Source organism: Ostrea edulis, chromosome 1 (assembly GCF_947568905.1).
Source record: "Ostrea edulis chromosome 1, xbOstEdul1.1, whole genome shotgun sequence".
In the NCBI taxonomy this organism is placed as follows: Eukaryota; Metazoa; Mollusca; class Bivalvia; order Ostreida; family Ostreidae; genus Ostrea; species Ostrea edulis.
This window is the reverse complement of record NC_079164.1, coordinates 17,926,353-17,951,575: the sequence shown is the minus strand read 5'-3', so window position 1 is coordinate 17,951,575 and position 25,223 is coordinate 17,926,353. Positions and strand designations below refer to the sequence as shown.

The 25,223-nt window shown below is 36.3% G+C and overlaps 1 protein-coding gene across 1 annotated transcript in view; it reads right to left on the bottom strand.

The window, feature by feature from the left end:
- The window catches only part of LOC125662722 (uncharacterized), an 83,719-nt gene extending 66,236 nt beyond the window's left edge, over nucleotides 1–17,483 (bottom strand). The window contains exon 1 of the mRNA XM_056152937.1: nucleotides 17,105–17,483. Within this exon, the coding sequence (XP_056008912.1) occupies nucleotides 17,105–17,155 (51 nt within the window). The 5' untranslated portion in view covers nucleotides 17,156–17,483. The remainder of the gene's footprint in view (nucleotides 1–17,104) is intronic.
- Nucleotides 17,484–25,223: the final 7,740 nt, after the last annotated feature.

Genomic DNA, 25,223 nt, shown 5'->3' with positions numbered 1-25,223 from the left:
TTCTTCTATAAATCTATGAACAACTGAAAAAATAGTTATATTAGTTTGCAGAGGTAAATTGATATCACCGCATAATAACAATTTTGTATCAATATTAACCAAGTCAAGCATGAAAAGGCGATTAAAAAGATCATTTCTAGCCCTGGAGTAATTTTTACAAGCAAAAAAGAAATGATATATATCTTCATTAGTATGTCCACATGTACAAAACGGAGAATTTGTAATATTTAATTTATAAAGATCATAATTAAGTATACAGTTGTATCTTAGCTTTGTATGAATAATGTTGATATATCGTTTTCCAAAAGAGTAATATGATGGTGGTATTGTAATGTCTGTTATTATATTTTTGCGGAATGAATTGATTGAGATGGCTTCTCTGGTTTCTATATTTAATAAATTCCACTGTTTTACAGAGTCAGGTACAAATGATTTTTTGAATAACTCTAATCTGCATTTTGGAATGTAAAACTTATCATTGTTTCTAGTATTATAAAGGGATATATTTTCATGTTTATGTGAAATAATTTCATTTAAATAATCAGGGGCGCTACCATTGCAAATTTTAAACATGGTAGTCATTTTTGTAATATAACGTCTACTTTTTAAAGTTAGCCAGCCTGTTTCTGAATAAAGGGATTCTCTAGATGCAAAAACAGGAAGACCAGTAACAATTCTAGCTGCACATAATTACACTTTTTCAAGCTTATCAGTATCGTGAACAGAACAGCCATCCCAAACAATTGAAGCATATTCAAGAGTAGGTCTAATAAAAGCTATATACAATTTTGACAGATGTTTTCTGCCAATTTTGAACTTAAGCCTTTTTAAAAGTCCTAATTTTTTAAAAGATTTATCAACTATGGAATCAATGTATAAAGACCAACTGAGGTTATGTGACAATAATAAGCCTAGATGACGCTTTTATCCTTGTATTCAGACGGTCCAAATTTTGGTTGTCAACATTAAATGAGCTATATTTTTTATTTTTAACAGTAAAAATGAAAAACATTTCTTTCGAAAAACGTGAACCAGTCCCTTTAAGGGTAAAACACGTACAAAGAAAAAAAAGTAAAGATAGGAAACACAACCTAACATTGTCTGAAACTCCCTCCAGGTCTTCAATCTAATTCTAAATTTTATAAACAATTGAACGGGATAAACGCTTTGAACTGACCCGGTAAAACCTATAATGTCACGTGTGTACTTCCTATAAATAGTTCAAATTCTCACTTTCATTCAACAGAGCCAGATGTCATGACAGGTCAAAAGAAACACCCGAGTATCCCCCAATAAAATACGGAGAGAGAGAATAGCCAATGGCGTGCCGCGTAACACCAGGAGTGCAAAATCATTTGCATTAATTACGGAAATTTTTGGACCTACAATGTAGGTGCCCATAACAGAATAATACCTTCGTGGGTGAATATCTCCGTGATATACTTTCCTCTAAAGTAAGATCTGTAAATTGCCCCATTCATCTATACCTCGTTATATATGATATATATATTTTCCTTTCGTAAAATAATTTTATAGTTACTTAATACCACATGTTGCAGACTTAATGGTTGTTATCAATAGCAAATCTCATTTTGATGTTGTGGGCTCTTTGTATTAGCATTACCTATAAAGGCATATGTCACGGAATGGAAATCAACAGTTGCAGTCAGAGAAGAGTGTTTCTTTCTTACATAGAGCATTACACTTATACACTATTTGAAACCCTGAAATATAGTCATTTACTAAGCATTATGAAAATTCTATACCTTGAGTGTATCATATATACATGTACGATTAGTAATTGTATCGCCTTTATTGGCTGGTAACATGAACAAGTCGAGACAACGAACAGTGATCAATCTCATAATTCCTATAGAGAATACAAAATTAGGAGAAGGGCAAACACGGACCATCAATGATGGGATCAAATAAGGATTAAATATCCCCTATTGACCGGTCACATCCGCCGTGAGCCCTATATCTTCATCATCCGTATTCAAAGAACGGCCTGACAACTGGTACAGGTACAGCTGTATGAAACACGTCAGACAGTATTCGACCTAGTGACAGGTTGTATATGCATTTGCAAATAAGATCATTATAACGACCATAGAATTTGCGAAATACAGACTTTAAACGAAACCCTTGTAACATCAACTTATTTGTCGGTAGCATACCTTTCAAAACATAATACGCAGAAAACAGATGTGGAAGATTATGTGGTGTCTCTTATTTTGAATTCACTGGACTATATCGAATCAACATGAGTGACAATGAGTATTATTTAAGGAATAAAGCTAATTTTGACCTATGTTATACGATATCATCTAACTTGGTGCAGTTTACGTTTCTTTTAACATAAGTCAAAATCAGCTTCATTCCTTATAATTTAATGCAAAAAGACAATACTACACTGTACAATACTTTATTTATAAAAATGTAAACAAATAAAAGATAAATAGAAATTACTTGCACCGCGCAAGGATTCGCTTAGCAACAAACTGACGAAGCACCGACCGTGGAGGAAGCCATCTTGGTTCCGGTAGGCCAGTCGTTCTAAAAATAAACCCCAAACAAAGAGCAACAAAAATAAATTCTGTTATACTTAATTATGTATATTTTCATACCATATAAAAAATCAACGGAGCAGTTAATTTAGAAATAAAACAAGAAGATTCCGCATTTTACATGCAACAATAATGGCATACGCGGGGTATCGTACCTGAAAATTTGACGTCAACACGAAGCAGACGATGCTATGTTTTTATAGTTTAGGTAAGTTTTTATACGTTTTGATAATTTGTTGAATACGTGATGAATGTTAGAGTCCAGGTGCATGATATAAATTATTTTATTATTATTTAGGACATATAATTCAATATTTGTACATTTTGAAGTTGAGTTGTTCAATCAATTTCAAAGTATTTTAAACTGGTTTGGTGTGTTAATTGTCAATATACAAGCAATCTAATATGTATATTTAATTCATATACATTTGTACAATACCAAATATCAATATCAAGAGAATACATATGAATATTCAATCATGTAAACAAGAGTACCGCAATCGGTACATAAATTATTATTATTTCTTATTTTACAGAGTATTTGTATGGATATGGAGGATGAGCATGTGCAAGGATTCTGATTTTCTTCAATTTTAGAGACAATTACAGGTTGTTGAACTTAGTCCGCTTTGAAGAAATATATTAGATAAAGGGTATGGTTTGTCGTTTTAACTCCTCTCACAGTTTAGAAGCTAGGTTCTTTCGGTGTTACTTTTTTATACGTCCGTCTTTAGACGGGACGTAATATGGTATATCGATGTCTGTACGTCCGCCCGTTCGGAGTTTTCTGTTTCCAATTTCATTTCTCTGTTACATATCAAACTGAAACTTGCTATGTAGCTTCTTTGTTGGTCACACTAGATAATATTGCAATTTTGATCCATTTCGACCTCTCTTGCAGGAGTTTTGTCTCTTTTTGAAAATTATTGTTATATTAAGGGTACAAGATGTTTTTCTTTCCAGCTTTCAAGTGAGGACCTTCTTATTCTATAGAGTATTTGAATGGACATGGAAGATGTGTATGTGGCAAGGATTTTCATTTTCATTTTTAAATCAGGTCATTATAAAAACCTGTATATTATGTGACCAGTCTCTGCAGAAGGGTTCTACAGCTAAATAGATGTGATAACAAAAACAGAATTAGCTGCGAACGACAATACCAAATATATGTATCAACCGTTTCTGGTCAATTTGTTCATCACGACTGTCGCCGTGATTTTATAAATCCCAAATCAACAAGATGGAAGATGACTAAAACTGAAGAAATTGAAGCAGCGAATGAAAATGAAAAACCCCAACGCTGAAGTTCAAAGAAAATTGTATTTTTTCCGGCCAAATTGCCAAAAATGACCGAAAGAAAAGAGGGTACGATGTTGTCTGTATTAGAACTCTAGAATTCCAAGCATCGATTGAGACTATATGCAAGAAGCGAAACGACAATTGTGGAGAAGTATACAGCCGAATTCAAATGGCTCATTCAGATATACAAACAGGCGATTCTGTATATCGCGCTCAGTGTAACTCTAGTTTTAGAACAGGCAAGAAGACTTTGAAACTCCCGAGAACAATTTTAAAAGAAAGAAAGTGTCACTTGCAGGTAGACCTAAAAACCAAACCACTGAAAAGGCTTTCCATTTGGGAAGAAGGCCTTCAAATTCTTTGGAAATTCTGCGATTCTCACAGAAAAAGAGGGGAAGTGTAATGTTTTAACATTTCGAGACAATGTTTGTTCAATTTTGCAGAACTTTTACAACCGTTCCGGGAAAGAAAGCAGGGATGAAAACACATTATAGAAACGGCAGCAAAACTAATATTATCAAAGACGATATAACGATGTTACTATCCAAAGATAGTTTCTGTCCTTCTGCAAAAGAAACAATCTGAAATATCAAATGCTGCGTTCGTTCCTGATTCACTGCAATTCTTTTTTGAGATATCTCTTTAATGAAACGGACGCCATCAGGAAGATACTGTCGATCAGACAGGCCATTGTACAGGCTTCTATATAGAGGTATAATATCACCTTTACACCTTGCAGATGCATCATCACTTTGAACATGTTTCTTAAATGATACACTGTGCAGTCTTGGCTTTTCTTTGTCCTACGCTGAAGTACAGAAATTTGAGATGGGCACAGAAGTTTCCAGAAGCTCGGAAAACACTATTAAAGATGACCTCTCTTTTCGACAGTTTTTTCCCCCTGACAATGTGGACCATAACATAAGAACGCTCGATGGACATGGAACATTTCATGGCATGGACATTATTGCAGCTTCTACTCCTGGTATTCGAAGATCACGATCTATCCCTCGTGTGAACACAACGATCAATTAAATTGGTTCACTGACAAAGAGATTAATTTCAAATTCTACAAAAACGAATTACCTATGTCATCAACATTAAACACAGTTCAACATCCAGAGAAGAATAGAACAGGTGGAGTCGCGGAATATTGACCTGCTATCAAAACCCTGTTGGTCTCTTTGACTTAATGGAAGTTGGTCTGCAGTCATGCACAGCACTAATGGACCTTATCCAGGGAGATCAAACATTACTTTCCTTCCAATGGTTGATCTTAACCCAAGCGATGAGCCGTGCATCTACTCCACAATGTATTTTGTTTGCAATGAGACACGCAAAAACAACTGCACGCCAATACTTACCTTTGACCAGCCTCTGAATTGGATGCCAATGCTGATGATACAGAAAGAACCCTTGGACAGTCCTATGAAATCCCTTGTGCTCAGATTTGGAGGATTTCATATAGAGATTATCTTCATTGGGGGTATTGGGTACATCAAGTTGGGATCAGGACTGACGAGTCTGCTTGAAACTGTTTACGCACCAACTGCATTTTCACACATGATGAGCGGCAAAGCGATTGCAAGAACTGTCAGTGGTCATTTCTTAGTAGACGATGCTCTAACAACGTTGATCTTAAATGTATGAAATAAAAGACACCACAGAGTCGTCCACTTCTGCTTCATACTTAGATATTTTATTGAAAGTAGACATTAACGGCAAACTGACAACTCAACTGTATGACAAACGGGATGATTTCAGCTTCTCCATCGTCAACTTCCCATATTTATGTAGCAATATTCCATTATCCTGCATATGGTGTTTATATCTCTCAACTGATTCGATACGCAAGAGTTTGTTCTGCGTATAGCCAGTTTTTAAATCGAGGTAAGCTACTGACAAACAAGTTGATGGTACAGGGGTTTCAACAGTCTCGATTGAAGTCAGCATTTCGCAAATTCTATGGTCGTTATACATATAACGATCTAGTTTGTCAATACAACCTATCCTTGGGTCAAGTGCTGTCTGACATGTTTCATACCGATTGTTAGGTCGTTCTTGGCACATTGATTTTGACTACAGATAACTCCGTTACCTGATCAGGATATAGGGCTCACGGCGGGTGTGACCAGTCGACAGGGGATGTTAACTCTTCCTAGACACCTGATCCCACCTCTGCTGTGTCCAGGGGTCCGTGTTTGCCCAACTATCTAATTTGTATTGCTTGTGGGAGTTATTGATTGATTGTATATTGCTTAACGTCTCGCTCGAGAATTTTTCACTCATATGGAGACGTCACCAAAACCGGTGAAGGGCTTCATATTTAGGCCTATGCTCGGCGCTTACGGCCATTGAGCAGTGAGGGTTCTTTAGCGTAACACACCTACTGTGACACGGGTCATCCGTTTTTAAGCTCATCTCCGAGGACCCGTGACATTCACACCTGATGCCGAGCGTTTGGCGATAGAACTGTCACTACTTGCTTTAACGACTTGGGTCTGTCGCGGCCGGGATTCGAACCCCGGCCTACCGCATGCGGGACGAACGCTCTATCCTCTCGGCCACTGCGGCGGTGTGTAGGAGTTATTAGATTGATCACTGTTCGTTTCACCTTTCATGTATGAAATTCTTGTTCCTAAATTGGAAGGCAACGTAAATGAAATTAGTGGTGAACCATATATGTTTAACAATTTTGATGTACACAGTATCCAAGCAGAAACACCAAATACCAGCCACAGCTACCCAGAAGAAAGCAGAGGCAAAATACCTGTTGAACTCTTTCCTTAATGGTGATGTGACCTTTGACCAAAACCAATCAGCGCCTTACCTTGGACGTTATTCAAAGGAAAATTGACCAATTTCAACTCCCAAGATCACAATGTAGAACAGCTAATCTTTGGTTCCAATACATGAACATGATACCCATTCTTCGTGACCTTATTAAAGCAGAAAGAACCAGTTGTAGACTGCCTTTGGAATCCTTGAAAGATATGCTACCGTATTTTGCTGCTGGTCACAATTTATATGTGACGTATGTATGTATATACATGTATCTTTAGCAAATGGAGTGGTTAAAGGAACAGAGCCCAGGTGTAGTTGCTCGCTTTGAATCTGGGTTTCACGTTATCAGGCGAAGAGACAGATACTGGGCAGGAATATCATCTGACCTTGCTAAAGAACAGGCTCTGGTGCGAAGTTTTGATTGATTGATTGATTGTATTTTGCTTAACGTCTCTCTCGAGAATGTTTCACTCATATTATGGAGACGTCACCAAGATCGGTGAAGGGCTTCAAATTTAGGCATTTGTTCGGCACTTACGGCCATTGATCAGTGAAGGTTCTTTGGCGTGCCACATGCGAAGTGTTAAAACAACAGGGAGACTAACAAGAAGACGTGAAAGGGATCTTTGGATATTGTCTATGCCAGATTGCGCCGAACAACTAGTGACATATAGTCATTTACCAGGTCCAACATTTACTCATCTGATCAGCATAAAGATGATAAACGTCGTCAAAAGCGTGATTCGCGGAACACCTTTATATTTGCTTCCTTTTTGGAGGAGAGAAACCCATTTGCAGGAAAAGAATATCTGAAAACCATTGAAATAGATGTATCAGCCACATCTGATGTAAATTCTGACAAAGTCAAGGAAATTGGTGTAAGTATAATTGAATCAATGAGTGGAAAAACAGTATCCGAGTTACCTTCAAAAGAAAGCACCAAATAGTTATTTTTTAAGACAAACCCATGTATACCACAACATATCCTGAGAACTTATCCATCGATCCACAACTCCTGTTTCAGAGGTATCATTTATGAAGACAAGTCAGAAATATTTCCATATCAACTTTGCATTCAACTTAGTTCAGTGTTTGAGTTTTCTGGATTCATAATATCTTCCCAAAAAATCGTTATTAGCTGATGCGATTTGGAACCTTGGAGATTGTAGTGGACAAACCTCTGGTGACAATTATAAGTATGTTGTTGATGGTGGATCACTTTTCCACAAGATACCATGGTAGACTGGTGTGACGTTTGAGGGAAATATGCACGAGATACATTAGCTGCAATAATGTAGCCCTATTCGGGTTTTTTTTTTAATTCTGAAGTTTTCGGGATAGGGCTACAATTCCATAGGATCTACGTAATGGTGCAAAATAATTTTATGAATTACCGATAATAAGCTCCGTGTATTAGTTCAAAATGTTGTTTACATCAAAAGGAGTACTAACTTTATGCTTGGGCACGTCTAATAAAAGGTGTTTTTCATTAAACATCATGTACAGCATGCAAATTCTTCGTCTGCTCCGCCATGCTTGTTATCGCGAGATTTCGAAGGTGGATCTACTGAAAAACCTAAACATTGACAATCTGCGCGAAAATGTAGTTACTCGAGCCACTCCGACAAAGAAAGGAAAATCATATGGTTGCAGAAAGAATTTACACTCTGCTGTTCGCTTTTTAACTTGATATTAAATCTAATCCTTTTTTATACCGACGAAATAGCTTTGTCCTCCGTACTTGTCCATTGATGTAAATACTACCTTATATGGCATATGCAAATAACTTGACAATCGGGAGTTGAAACTTCAGTACATCAAACATGGCGCACAAATATGAATCGAGAAATTGGAATATATCGAAATTGTTGAAAACGGTAGAATAGAGCCTCACAAATCAGAAGTTGCAGGTTGTAAATTTAGATATTGACTAAGAAATATAGAATATCATTTTATTTACGCAAAGAAAGTCAACAAATGTTTAGAACGATCGAAAATGTTGCGGGGGTGAATCACTTCCGCATCGCATTTGCACCATTACGGAGATCCTAAGGAGTTGTAGCCCTCTCCCCCCCCCCCCAAAAAAAAAATCGGAGAGGGCTACATTATTGCAGCTAGAGATACCTTGACTCTCGCTACAGATTGAGTTTCACCGTGGTTGTTTTCGATAATTACGTGTCAGGTCCAGATATAAAAGATGTTTTGCATCTTAGACCCACTACAGGAGTTGTTGGTATCAAACGTCGGAAAACTTATGCCCGTAAAGACAAAAACCATCCCGCCCAAGAAAAATTCATCTTAATCATTCGCTGTAAATGTAACACAGTCTGAAACGAAGATGTACTTGCAGTAGAGTGCAATATTGCATGCGTGGAATGTTGAGGACACAGTCGTTCAAATTCCCAAACACTAATGCGGGCACTGTTGGTGTGTGAATAATTCAGATATGAAGTCACATTTCTGGATCAAACAGAAATGTTCTTGAATTTTCTTTTTAAAAAGTCATAATTTCAAATTTCTCAGAAATGGCTCCATCAAATATTGTAATTTTTTCATATTTTTTGGAGGAACAAGGAAATACAAAATTAATTTTGTTGTAATTTGTTTTAGGTGTGATGAAATTTTAAGCTAAATTGCATGACTACGGAGCATGTACTTTATATACCAAATTTGAAAAGTTAAGATTGAGTTTGCAGCGAATCTTGGGAACAGAAGATATACATTGTATGTAGCTACATATGTTCAAGTATGTTGGCCTAATGTTTACTTCGCAGCGCAAGATCCACAGAAAGTTTAGATCTGATGTATCTGAAAATGCAATGCAATTTGCGATGTTTTGGTTTCATAATAATTTTAAATTTATTTTTGGGCTGTCCAGGGGACGTGCCCCCAAACTAAGTTATATTATACAATATAAAAAAAATTTGCAGTGTACTTTGTCAATTAAATTGTGTGTTATAAGTAAGTTAAATTATTAATCGATAAAACATCGTCGATATATCTAAATGTCGAGTTGCAGGCCATAGCGAGATACTTTTTCTTCTCATGTACAAGGTTTTGAATAAATTCTGCCTCGTATAAATATAAAAGCAGATCAGCCAATAAAAGAACCTATCCGTACCCATGTGAATTCCGACAGACTGTTGGAAGAGAAATTTGAAATTATTGACCATAAATGGTGTCGTTCATTTTTCATGTCCACATCGGGTGCAATGCACGTTTAATCATCGTCTTTCGTCTCTAAAACAGTTTCTCGGAAGGTATGGCCAACAGCATCCATAGTAAATCCATAGAGCCCACCGAGACCTACTGAATGCACCCCACGTCTATGACCTTGCCCGTGACCTTGACATTATATTTTAATTACTGTCGGTGGCTGAGGATCAATCGAATGAGTGTTCCCTGCCTACATGCTTATATAATCTTACCGTTGAAGTTCAGACACTTAAATAGAGCATTATTACGTGAGTGACTTCTGTGAAAGAGATTCGAACCTGTGGTTTGTTGTATAGTCAACTCTTTTGGAAGAATTTTTTTCATTCAACATTGAAGGAGAATCAATACGAAAACAAAATACAGGGGTCATAGTATTTGTTATTGTACTACAATGCATTAAGCTTGATATAAAATATATTCTATTTATTCGCTTAAATCAGTTTTGTTTGTTCGTATCAACACAACGTAGCAGCAGAAATCAATAATTACATTAAATCGATACATACCAATGTCTTCTAACAATACAAAACTTAAATGAGAGTAGATTGGAAATAAATAATGACCTTTTATAACTTAAAATACGGGCAATTTCATCACAATTTGAGAATTCAAAAGTACATAATTGGAGCATTTTTAGTTTTCAAAAATGGAGGTTATAGATGATTTTTTTTAAATATTGGCCAAAAGACCCTAAATTTCGACTAAATTAATATACACGTTTTAAGAATCGGTGTTCTGTTAGAGGAATATAGTAACAAATCAACGAAATTACAAAATTTTATTTAGATCCAAAATTATTACTTGTATTATAAATTACAAAATCAAAATAAAATCTAAGGATATAAATATTCACAATATATTTGATGAAATACAAACGGTAAATTCGTGAAGATTTAGATCGTTTTGATTAAATAATCTTTATGCCACAGAATGTAGTTCTTTTTAGACCCTTTCTTTGAAATGAAATAAAGACCTTTCATTTGGGTAGGTTTAACTAAAAATAAAATGTATGATATATATGGATCAGTTGGATAATTAATGAACTACTACATTTACACATTTGTAGCATCGTTGACCTGACTTCCTTAACGTAATTAACATTCAGTTTTTGAGACTTGCCCAATGCATAGACCTCATTGAGAACTGCCGCAACTGTAAAGGGGATTCAACCCTCTAGGTTGACATTTTTAAAAAATGATCAAGAAACTAGTTTGCCCAAATCACAGCTCCTGGGGTCAGGGTGAGGACAACATTGAACTCCGAAGTTTAACACAGAAATATGACACGCATAAAGAAACACAACCAACACAGTATGTCAGCTGGAACTGTAGTCGGAACTTGATTTTTCAAATCTAGAACTCTTCACTACACCAGTAATCAGCACAGTATCTGCAAACAATGCAATAAACGCCCAGAAAACTATGAAGTCTAAGAATTTTTAAAAGTTTAAGGACCATAACTTTGCTGAAAGTAGCTCTTGAACCTTATCTGTTAATTATCAATGCTAGCACTTAAATACATACAAATGTACAACCATAGAAACAATTAAGTATAAGAAACTGGACTGTGGTATTTTCCAAGTCCACGGGCCATGACTCCATTGAAAGTCGATCAATTCCAGCGAAACTTAAAACTTGATCTTTAATTCATCAATGTACACTCACAGATAAAAAATCAGCTAATTCTGAGCAAGCTAGGAAAAAATTTCCGGAAGTTCAAAATTACGCTTGTCGCGGACGGACGGAAAGAGGCAACACTAGATATAGAACCATTTTATGATAGTAGCATAAAAATCTTTAAAAGCAAAGCAGTACTATAATTAGTCAAACCAATATGCATTGTTGAGCAGTGAATCATGGCCCTTGGACTGAAATAAAACATACATAATATAGAGAGAAAATGGTATTTTGAAGATCAAGCCTACAATTTGCTATATGCATGCATTTTCATGAATGTTTTTATAAATTCCCTCATCGGTAATGTCAATGTTCTGCATATGATCAGTTTTTCAAGCGAGGCAATCTACTGACAAAGAAGTTGATGTTACAGGGGTTTCAACAGCCTCGTTTACAGTCAGCACTTCACACATTCTATGGTCGTTATAGTGATCTAGTATGCAAATACAACCCATCATTGGGTCAAATGCCGATTCTCTGTTTCATACCAATTGTAACATCGTTCTTTACTCACTGATTTTGACCACGGATTGCTAAGTTTATTTGATCAAGATATAGGGCTCACGGCGGGTGTGACCGGTCGACAGGGGATACCTACTCCTCCCAGGCACTTGATTTCACCTCTGGTATGTCCGTGTTTTCCCAACTCTTATTTTTGTATTCCTTAATGGAGTTATGAGATTGATCACTGTTTATTATCTTCACCTTTTCATTAAGGTACATTCTAAGACATGGACTGTATATAGTTCTTGAATGGTTAACTTCTGGGTTATTGTTGAGCCACTCCGTCTGTGCTCAGGTGAACATTGTGACCCATGTGTTTTGTTTACATATTGTTGATGAACATTTATTAGGTACTATGAAATATACACATATCGTATATCCTGTACGATAGGAAGTTGCTACTGTCTGCACATAGGTATATATCAGGAATATGTAACACTTCTACATAACTCTCCGCCACAATATAACTCCTTATAAACTTTGTATGCTGTGCAGTACATACGGTAAGGGGTTTGGAATCTATTTCCGTTGTTTAAATAACTTTTATAAATATTTCAAAATGATAGGAAATGCGCCAGTTAATTGTACCTGAAGTCTCAGGGAGCGGACATCGTTAATGCATAACTTGTTATGCAATAAAGAATAGCTTAAGGTAGCCAACGAATCAGTTTCGTATTCTTGCATTATTTGCATAATTATGAGTACACGTATTGAAATTCTCTTTTTTTAAGTCCGCCAGCTTTTTACTGTTGTTTTTATTGTACTGAAGTTTAATCTTTCGCAGCATGCATAATATCACACAGAAACGATTGAATAATTCTATTTTGGACGGCTAGCACATCAGTGCCGGTGTACTCATGTCTGACATAATCAATGCCCATTGGGAGCAATAGAAAGTTCACATGTACAGTCGTGTAGAGTTTAAACAAGAAACATCTGGCCATCTAAAGCCTACTCTATACTGTTTGATCCTGAAAACTCTGTTGCACATCGTATCGTTATGTCAGTAATGTGTAAAATTGCACATATCAAACTTTGAACAACATGAAAGTCTGTTTTGTTGATAAAGAGTTCGTGAACTATCAATATTTATAAATTGTTTGAACAATTCTATTTGGAATTACACAATCTGGCTACGAATAACCATAAACAGGTCCAAATTACCAACTGTGTTGGCATTCAGTCGAAGTGCAATACTTTTACTATTTTATGCCTGTACAGGAACATTCACAATTTCAAATGAAAGGAAAGGTTTTATGTTTTCATTTACTAAAAGAAGTTACGTTCGTTTTATCCTCTGCCTTATCATGTTAGGTTTCGTCGTGCATAGGCCATTGAGTATTTACATGTGCTAGGTCACCAAAGTCACTCAGATGACCTACTGCTATTGGTCTGCGTTCGTCGTCGTGCGTTAACAATTGGAACATGTTTAACTTACTGACAACTACCCTTCTAATTCTTTTCAAATTTGACATGAAGCTTCTCAGGGACAAGGGGATATAAATGGTAAATTTCAGGATTTCCGCACCCCGAGGGCCGTATGTATATATTAGGGGTGGGGCAAAAACTGCCGAAATTGACCAATTTTCAAAATTCTTCTTCTCTACAACCGCACATGTGTAAAAAAAAAAAACAACAAAAAAAACAAAACAACTAAATGCATAGTCGTATAGAAATGGAAGGCCCTTACCAAAATTGTAAATGGCATGATTCCCCCAGGGCGGGACCACACTTCTGTGGATATTTATAAAGAGTAGGTAGTCCTTTACAAAAATTGTAACTTTCATTATCCCAGGGGTAGGGGTTTTGGAATCAGGATAGGTCCAAAATGGTCATGTGACCATGTATTTATTACTTGATTTTACCGATACTATATATTAACTAAATGCATATTTAAGGAAAATCTGAAAGGGGTTACTGAAATTGTGAATTTTACAAGCCCAGGATTCTGACTCTTCATCGGGTCCAAAATAGTCATATAGTGTTAATATAACATATTTTATATTATATACAGTTTTCCACCAGTATAGACACTTTTATGGGCATTTGTGTTTTTAAAAAGAATGCATCTTGCTTTATACTGCTGCTAAGCATCAGAATGCAGACCAGGAAACTTAAAATTATTATAGAATGTGTAGCCCTTGGCTAGTGATAATTCTAATTAATACTCAGGTGACCGAAAAGGTCTGTGGGTCTCTTGTTTATATAGTCCATCGAATTTCAAAATTTCTCCGTAATTCCATTGGTACATGCATGGTCAAGTACTTTTTACTTTTGAATAAAATTCGCATTTTGATGATCAGTTCATCCATTAAAACAACGAAAAGAGTGAGCTAGTTAGGACTAAAATGACCAACGACACGAGCAATTCAATTGATCATTTGATTGGCCTTGCATCCACTTTAAGTGGATCCGATATTTTAATGTATTGGGTGTTGTGGGAATAAATAGATAGATAGATTTCAGTAGACTTTGTTTGATAGACAGATCTCAGTAGACTTTGTTTAGTATGGGTTACAAATGGTAGAGAGCCGAGTTAATAATGTTCTTCTTACATGTATTTTTAAAATAAACAACAGGAAGTATGTACATGTACAGTGTATGTTACAACAGTTTGAATTTCTAATATTTACTGTGGATTTGTGATTATTTTAAACTAATCATTCTATGAATACAAATACTCTGCACAGAACTAAGTTGTCCTGTAAAATCCGCTATAGCATGGAAAGGAATAACAAAATGGAAACTAAATCCACGTGTAGTGTTTTCTGAAGTATCACTGAAGCCTTCTATAACACACAACCACACTCGATAACCACTGAACAATGAGCAGTAGTAGTGGATAAAAACCAAAACAGCCTCTCAAAGAGCGAAACAGTCAATACCATTCCAGCAATTTCAAAATATTTTTAATCTTAAAGGTGCTATCCATCACTATTTCTCTGCCATCTGTCAAAATATTTCTGTTGAAACATGATGAACGATCCACATGAAATTATCTACCGCGAGCTGATATTAAACAGTGTTACTTTTAACTTTCAACATCTAATGAGCTACAAAACAGGTTTCAGTATTTATTCATTCTGCATAGTCAGATTGAAAAGAAATAATGAATTCACACAAATGGTATGAAACTGGGGTGGGTTTTTTTTCACCAAACATTTTTCTAGCTCAATAACACTTTGTCTATTGCAAAGCTCAGTTTTCTCTTCGTACTTTATATCTTATATTTAAACCGTAGTACACATATTGCCTTGATACTGCATTTTGTTTCAGTAACTTTGAATCCAAACTATTGTATTATAAATTTCCTAATGTGTGTGTCCTTAATAACACAATATTTAAAGGACGGGTGATCTCGAAATCACTTTATTATTTGCTCTAGCTGAAGCATTCTCTAATATTTATTTCTAAAATATTTGCATTTTTATTTGAAATTTGGTATTGATGAATAATTTTGCATACGAAGGGTTCCTAAAGAAATACACGGGATTGTATAACGGAAATGTCTACACCATTGTGTGTCATAGTCTGACACAATAATTCAATAAGTTAAATATTCTCCATGATAAACTTCATTTTACACAACATAAGTACTCCTCGTATTTCAAAAAAACCCATTGATCATTACTTGCCGGTTTAAATTACTATTAATTCTTTCAACTTCCATATTCTTTAAACTTTATTCATTTCTTTATTGATTTAATTTTACACAATAATTTGATTTTTTTTTTCCTGTGCTTCTTTAATCACCATACATCGAATGGTTCATATAATTTTGACCATCGTCTAGTTCTACTCATGCATGCACATACAAAAAAAATCTTATTCTTTATAGTCTGCAAGAACCTAATTCACATTTATTGTTCAGAGACATCTCTTTAGACATGAGCAATAGGAAAATCTTCTAAAATCACTTAGAAGTCATGAATTTTGCAAATAGTTAAAAAAAAATCGAAATAGCAATGGCTAACGCTTAAACGTTTTAAGAGTTACGTTTCTCTGGGTTGTCGAGTGACTTTCAATTTCATCTCCGAAATCATGCAAACGACTTTCATGCAAGCTTTGAGACAAAGTGTAGGTCGTTATTCAAACAGAAGTGTCATAAAGCGATGTTAATATCCGGCCTTTGCGGTTCTGCCAGAGTTATGTGACGCCGAAATCTGACAAAAGCGCGGGAAGACGATGAGCACAGGTGTCCAATCCCTGTCTGTCACTTCACGAGAAATCGCATTGATTTTAAACTAAATTACAGTAGAAACAGCTGGATCCCTAACACAACACTGTAAAAATTACCCTGATATGATGTTGTTTTTTTTTATCTGTTTTACACGAGAGAACCCGAGATCAATGTTGAGGAACCAAGAATTGCTGTGTGTATTTGCCCTCATGCATAATTAACCAAAATGCCAGGTCTCCGGCTACAATCGATGTTCATTTATTGTTTATAGGTGACAGCTGAGCTAATTTCTTTTAAAATATTCCAAAGTCAACACAGGTTTCCGATGTTAATGAAATGAAGCAGACACCAGCCAATCCGCCTATTGTGTTTCGTAACCTACCTCTACCTTTTACAATTAAAAATATAAAAAAAAATTTAACAATCAAATTTCATATGGAAGCAGACAGAGCGCAGTGTATTCGACTTAAATGTTTAAGGATTCAGTACAATATTTCCAGGGCCGTAAGTAGGGTTCTAAATCAGGGGAGGCAGGGGATTGGGGGCCGCCGATTGACTTTACGACTGAAAATGACACTTTTTAAATCCCAATTTATCATGTTTGTGTTTCATTTGTACTATGTAAAGAATCGTAATATGGTGTCAAAGACAAAGGTGCTTGTCTTCATTTTAAACATATATCCTATAATATAACATTTATATAATTTTATTTTCTTTTTTGCCAAAAAATCAGACGAGGCAGTTGCCTCGTCTGCCTCATCGGCAGTTACGGCCCTGATTTCGCTTCCTCACTTAAAAATATAATCAAAGCATTTAGAACCTAAAACTCACCTTTAATTCAATAGAAAATAAAATGCGTATATATACAAAATACTTACCCTGTTTTCCCGACAACTTGAGAGATAGGGGTAGTGCATACAAATAGCCATATCTTCAAATTTGATTTCACTTCCGGTCTCAGAAGAACTAGTTCTAACTACAGCGTGAATCCGAGAGCTTAAGTCTTTGTAAATGTCAACACACCATCCTCGTCAGCGGCTATACAACAATTACGATATTAACACAATTCTCAAGCAGATTAGGCAGATGTGGTGATGAAAGTTTTTAGCATTTAGTACTTCGTGCAACATTCGCCAATGAATGATGAAGGTACAGTGATAGTTCACTTAGATAAAATTAATTCCCACTGTGCTTACCTCTATAGTACTGAAATCGATAAACGAGCGTAGCCGAACTTCTCTGTGTACAACATGTAGAAAAGTGAATAATGTACCCATAACACCTATATATACTGTTTTTATATCACCTCAGTTCATTTAAGGCAATTTTACGGGTCCTCTGTGTTTTGTACAGCTATAACTGGGTTGGGGAAGTTCAAGCGTTTACGAGAGAACCTTCTGCTGTACTGATCGTCTGGGAATTGATGAGAATACTGATGATTGTGCCGGCGATACAAGGCGCTGATCTGCGCTCTTAATGGTATATATCTAATTATTACCAAATTGGAATGAAATAAAGCCGACTGTTGGATAAAACTGAACGGGGAAAAGACGTGCTTTGTTGACTCCAAGGAACCGCGCGTAAGTTTCTCATGTCTCTTGGGGTTTTCGTCGATTTAATAATTTTCATTCGTCGACTTTCTAATTATCATAAATCTATAGCATACGAAATTAACACCTTTATATATATATATATATAGAGAGAGAGAGAGAGAGAGAGAGAGAGAGAGAGAGAGAGAGAGAGAGAGAGAGAGAGAGAGATATCCCTTCACATCGCAATGTTGTTCAACTGAATATGTGATCATCCATGTGTTGTTTGAATTGTCTCTAAAACATGGGGTAGTTTAAAACAGAGGATATACTGCATTTTTGCAGTGACCTCAATTTTAATTAAATTGGCAGTGACCTTGAAATTATCTGATAACCTTGGACTAAGATCACACTTGTGATGATTTATTTCAGACTATGATTTTACTATCTTCACCTTGACCTGGGATTATGACACATCCTCTTGTATCAAATATGAGCATGCTGCTAAATTTATAATTTTCTGTTGACCTTGTCCAAATGACCTTAGTGCATGGTACTGAATGAATCGACGCTGGATAGCCTTTTCAAAATGTGTTTTAATAAATGCACATACTTGCAAGTTCTAAATGCATTGATAAACTTATGTTGTTGGGTTTTTTTAAGTCAACAGACTTGCATGTAATTCAAAGCAACGCAAGTGACATTGAAGGTAAAGCAATATTACTTTCAATTAAATTTTTTTCTGAAATAAACAAGTTGGACATGCTTTTATTGATGTTTAACGAGAAGATTTCAAGTAATGTGTCCTAAAACCCTTTGTTACTGTGCTTGGTTATGTGTACATCTTTAATTAGTCTCACGTTAGCAATATTTCTAAATTATGTCGATTTTCTTGAAAACGAGGATCCGGAATCTCTTTTGTCCTTCCTACACATGTATTGAAAACTTAAGGAATGTCTGTCAGAAATACAACTTTTATGTATAATTTCCTCTGTTCAGCATCGTGTAAGACACAGCGATATGATATAGAAAATTGGGGATGAGATTCGCAATGATCAACGGAGTGCAGGTAACACATGTCTTCATCGATATCTTGATCAAGAACTTAACATAAATACTGAAGTTTTAAACGTGGCTTTGATTTCGTCGTCGAGTACTTGCACGTAGGAGTGGTTCACTGTACAGCTTGTTCATCAAATCAGCACGAAATGATTTAATCACGAATGATATATTGATCAATATGCAATAAGCAGGTTACATATGTCAAAAAGACACATATAATAACTGACAATTTTGGCCCCACCTTAATACCAAACCCCTACCCCTGGGATCATCAAATTTACAGTTTTGGTAAAGGACTACCTGCTCTTTGTAAATATCCATTTAGTTTCAATTTAGTATCAATAGCACTAAAGAACATGTTATTTAAGTGTTTTACACATAAACATTATAAAGTAAGTTTGGCCCTGCCCTGGGGTCAGAACCCCTACCCCGGGGGTCATGAAATTTACATTTTTGTAGAAGCTTCCTTGCTCATCATTACTATATACTCACTTTCTCTACTAGATGACAACCGCCGCGGTGGTCTAGAGGTTAGAGCGTTCGCCTCATGTACGAAAGGCCGGGGTTCGAATCCCGGCCGCAACAGACCAAAGTCATCGAAACCGGTAGTGATAGTTCCAACGCCAAACGCTCGGCATCAGGTGTGAATGTCACGGGTCCTCGGAGATGATCTTAATGACGGATGTCCCGTGTCACAGTAGGCGTAAGCGCCGATCAAAGGTCTAAATTTGAAACATTTCACCTGTCTTGCTGACGTATCCACATGAGTGAAAAATTCTCGAGAGAGACGTTAAACAAGAAACAATCAATCAATCTACTAGATGCCCAAGAGTGAACAAGATTTTTAAAGGCATAGGGTATATCTTTTATCTAAAAAATGACATCACAATATTTTGCAAGAAGAACTAAAAAAAAATATGTGTAGTATTAATTATGAGTTATCTATAGCTGCAGCGCTTTGAAATTGAAGTCATTTTGACATTTTAGTCCTTTATAAAATGTTTGTCTGGAGGACAATATATTGCTGCACACAAACATAAGAGATGCGAAGTCAGCAGGGTAGCAGTTTAGGCAAATGAGAACAGGGAATTATTTTGTAATTACTATCGTATCCAATGTGTTTGTAAACATTATAAGGAACTTTTGGGGATTTTCTAGTTATGATCTTTACTTTCGCCACCTTTTTGGAGCATGCAAAATTTTACCAATATCTTAGACCCTATGCCTTTAAAGAAATATATCAAGTTTGCAGTTTTTACCCCAAAATTAAGGCCCCTTAGCGTGAGGGGGAGGGGGGTAATGAAATTTACAATTTCCGGTCTCCTTCACCTAAAGATTTCATCAAGATTGGCCCAGTAGTTTCTGGGAAGAAGTTGTTAACGGACAACGCACGACGGACGGACGCAAACCAATAACAATAGGTCACCTGAGTGACCTCACTGCTGTGACTGAACATGTAATGTTAGGGCCTAGGAAAACGATTTACTAGTGTTAAAGGACAAAGATTTTTTTTTAAAAATGTATTACGTCCAACAAAAATTTAATATGAAACGACCATTATCCGTCTGTGACTTCTTTGTCCAAGATACTTGGCACACTAATTTTGACTACGGATAACTCCTTTTCCCTGATCAAGATATAGGGCTCAAGGCGGATGTGACCGGTCGAAAGGGGATGCTTATTCCCCCGAGGAATCTGATCCCACCTCTGGTTTATCCAGGGGTCTGTTAACAATAAGCATGTACAATTAATCACGATTTTCCCAATTTTTTAATTTTTTTTTTCATTTTTAAAGGTTTCGCCGAAAAAAATTAAGGTTATATCATTATAGGAAGCTCATAATAGAATATTATACATGTATGTGTTGTGCAAACAAAGATTGAGGTATGTTACTGTTTACTAAGTTTTTCAAATGTATATGGTTATCGATCTAAATTAATGACATGTATCACATTTCCAAATATTCTTTACGTAAAATATGCCATCTAAAATTTAAATTTGTTGTCTCTGTAAAATTAGAGTGCTTTAAATTACAACATTAACATTTCACTAGTTTGTTTGTAAACATAAAAATTGCTCACATAACACAGAGTTGAGGTAAAATATTGCTCTTATCCATACATTAAGAAGGTCCAGAGATTGGGATGTCAACTATTAGTGAGTTATATTGTTTAACGTAAAAATTGAAATAATTTTTATTTTATCAAAATACGTGAACCACTCCCTTTAGAGCATCAAGGGACTGGTGCCTTAAAGTTGCATACCTATGTTTCCTATCCCAGAGATAATATACTGGACCTTTACATTTTTGGTGTAGCACTGATAAAGCCAGTAAAAGATTTGTAGAAGCACAAAGACACAGAGCAGCGAGTCACATGGGCGACTCAGGTGACCTGAAGAGCACATGCAGCGCATGTATCACGAAAGCTTTAACAGATATGAATGGTCATCATCGACTATACGATAAGAGGAGTACCCTCTTGAAGGACTATAATGTAATGAACCGTGTGTTTATAGCTTGGACATTCTATTATCAAATTTACACCTGCCTCTTTCTCACAATAAACAAATAACTGATATCTAGAACCAGCTACCCAGACATCACAGAGCTGATTGCCCAATGTATACGTGGGTTGTGTTACTATCAGAGTCTAATTTCTTAAACCTTTAACGATAGAATCGATATTAAGCTGGAATCGGCTATGTTGTTGTGTTCAAATATTTATTGACTCATCTTTTGAACACATGCTTTCCAAACTATGAACCACAATTAATGAAACTTTCGGCTTTTCGTACAGCCATTGCGGGGATCAGCCCAATATATCTCATCTCATCTAGGGACTGCATGCTACCAAAAGTAAAGACGAGCGATGGACAGACTTTACCTGCAAAGCTCTATAAATATGGTATGATGCAATGCATTCCCGCTGTAAAATGACTGAAATATTGCCAAAACGGCGTAAAACAATAAACAACCAATCGCAAAATGCTTTATAATTTTGACCTTGGCTTTTGACCTGCTTTTGAAAAACTTTAACCTAGGTCATAACGTTTGGATGTTTAGTGCTAGGGCTATGATATTGAAATCGTATATTCCCTGTGACAAGCCCTTTCTCTGGTTAGCAGAATTGCTCTTTTGCCATACTGGGCATCGGTGTTTTATAAACGTATCTTGTTCATAGATTTAGTAAGGTAATCCAAAATGAATTTGTAACAATCATGATCAGATCGAAAGATTAGCAATTTATATGCAGTGGCGGATTTAGAGGGGGGCGCAGCCCCCCCCCCCCCCTAAAATTTTCAAATTTAAGGTAAATTGCGGTATCTTGTTTCGGAAAATGAACTAAACGATAAAAGAAGCAATAGTTTCTTCCACTCCTGGAGAAATAAATGACAAAATCCTTTGATTTCTTGAATTACTTTATTGGGAGAACTTTAATTTTTTCCGAAAACCCCTTAAGATTTGGGTCATTTTTATTAATTTCACCTTATTAAAATGATAGAAAATAGTACAAATGACTTAACAGGAGAAATATTTCAAGCCCTGTAAAATCCAGGAGCTTCCAGGGGCTATGCCCCTTGGACACCCACCAGGGCTTCGCCCTGGACTCACTGCCTCATAAAGTGCGCCCCCCGTAACCACAATTCCTGGATCCACCCCTGATATGAACTGAAAATATCCACTTCACCAATGAGACTAAGACACAGAAGTCCTCTACAACTGAGCGTCGGCTGAATGTTTGTAAGCTGTCTGTCTGTTCAGTCAATCAGGTCCTTGTGAGGAGGAGGAAAAAGAGTACTAATAAAGGTAGGATATTCAAATCTGGTACACGTGTTCCCCATTGTAAGAGGGAGATGCTTGAAAGACGAAGATAATGAACAGTGATCAATCTCATAACTCCCATAAGCAATACAAAATAGATAGTTGGGCAAACACGGACCCCTGGACACACTAGAGGTGGGATCAGGTGCCTAGGAGGAGTAAGCATCCCCTGTCGACCGGTCACACCCGCCGTGATGCTTGTCATATCAAAAGGTCAAGGATACACCTCTACGAGGATTCATGAAGGAAAAACAATACTACGATCATCAAAATTAGTGTAATTGTTCTTCATGGTGTTGGTACCAAATATGCTTCTGCTTCTGAATTTTTATATTTTGTAATTTATTTGAGTAAAAATGTTCTTCAATATGATCTCTAACACAGTAATCTTAGAACTAACATTTTATCATTACATCTGTACACTCCAATGCTAGGGAAATTGTCGAAAGAATACTCTCAGAATCATTTTTGACCGAAGAATGGTTTATTGGGATGCCAAGCCTTTCTACGATTAATATTGCATTGCTGAATACATTGGGTTATTTTGCAGCCTGAGCGTTGCACTTGTTCATTGATTTGAAATTCATTATTAAGTTAATTGCCACGTTTTTGTCCTCGTATCTCAACAATCCACTTATAACATGTATAATGGGACATCCTAAACCAGAGAGATTTCATGTGCTGTATTGTGTGTATATCATTCTATCCAGGGTCGTGTTATACATTATAAATGACCATTAACTAAATTATTTTTTCCGAATTTTGCTATCGACTGGATACGAGTAATTGATTTGTCATTTGTCTTCTTTTTCCGATGAGTGTTTCATTTACAAGGAGACGACACGTCGACTGCTTGATGACATGATGGCTAACAGTAGATCGCTCTCGTATATTCTTGCTACCCAAAAGAATTTTTCATGATACCACTCCATGTTTTCATTCATTTTACTTGTATTAACAAACTGTACGTCAAACTGGAAAAATATTAGCACAAAAAAATTGTATTTATATTTTCATTTTCAGTCACCATGCTGTTCATTGAAGAATAAAATTAAATTATAGATACGTGATATTGAATTTTAGAAAGTTGCATTGAAATCAAACAAAGGCTGAACGGCATGTTTCAAATAGTTACAAGAGAACAGCAACAGCAGCTGTTTATCATAATATCGATGAATTATAAAATTACGTTGTTACCTTTGTCTGCCCATCAGGTGTAGTGACTATATAGATCAAGAGACATTCAATTATATACTAATATGTAATAGTCAACGATAAACCTCCTATGAAGCCGCAATAAATAGCATGCTACCTGTGTTTGAGGAATATAGGTATTTTTATTTACGTATGGAAACGTAGAAATAGTTGAAAATGTAAATGTTTAAAACTATTTAACTCTCTTCTAGGCTTGAAGGTGTACAAAAATAAACTGATTTTTCAATATTTTGTAACAACGGCCATATCACAGGAAACAAATTGTTCAAATGAGACAAAACCAATACACAAACACTCCACCCATACACATCAAAGTGAAGATCTATAAGGAATTCAAAATAGAGAGTAAGACAAACATGGACCCCATGATATACCAGAGGTGGGATCAGGTGCCTAGAAGGAGTAAGCATCTCCTGTCGACCGGTCACACCCGCCGTGAGTCATATATCTTGATCAGGTGAACAGAATATCCTGTAGTCCAAATCGATATGTAAAGAACGGTCTGCTCCGACTTACTCCTACACACCGTTACAGGTTTCAGCTGTAGTCGCACTCGATCGAAACGATTGACAATCATTCTACACAACTTTTGGGGCGTCCGATTCTTCACTAGAATGGTTTCCGACATATCTCTCTTCCAGAATGGCGGAACAGGGCCGTAACTGCCGATGAGGCAGACGAGGCAACTGCCTCGTCTGATTTTTTGGCAAAAAAGAAAATAAAATTATATAAATGTTATATTATAGGATATATGTTTAAAATGAAGACAAGCACCTTTGTCTTTGACACCATATTACGATTCTTTACATAGTACAAATGAAACACAAACATGATAAATTGGGATTTAAAAAGTGTCATTTTCAGTCGTAAAGTCAATCGGCGGCCCCCAATCCCCTGCCTCCCCTGATTTAGAACCCTACTTACGGCCCTGCGGAAGTGGATATCAATATATATCAAGACTTTTATATTTGGATTTCTCAGTGCCGCTAGGCAGCATGTGTGAACCAGTGTTTTTTATAATACTGTCGACGAAAGTACACTTCCAAATTCCGAACCCGGCGTCTCGCTGCTTAAATATCTCAATGATAGTCCCGTGGGGATCGGTTAGAATATGTCCTCAGTACCCCTAGCTTGTCGTAAGAGGCGACTAAATGGGGTGGTCCTTCGGATGAGACTGCAATCACCGAGGTCATGTGTCGCAGCAGGTGTGACACGAAAAAGATCCCTCCCTGTTCAAAGGCCGTAAGCACCGAGCATAGGCCTAAATTTTGCAGCCCTTCATCGGCAATGGTGACGTCTCCACATGAGTGAAAAATTCACAAGCAGGACGTTAAACGATATTCAACCAACCCGCATACGATAGGTTTA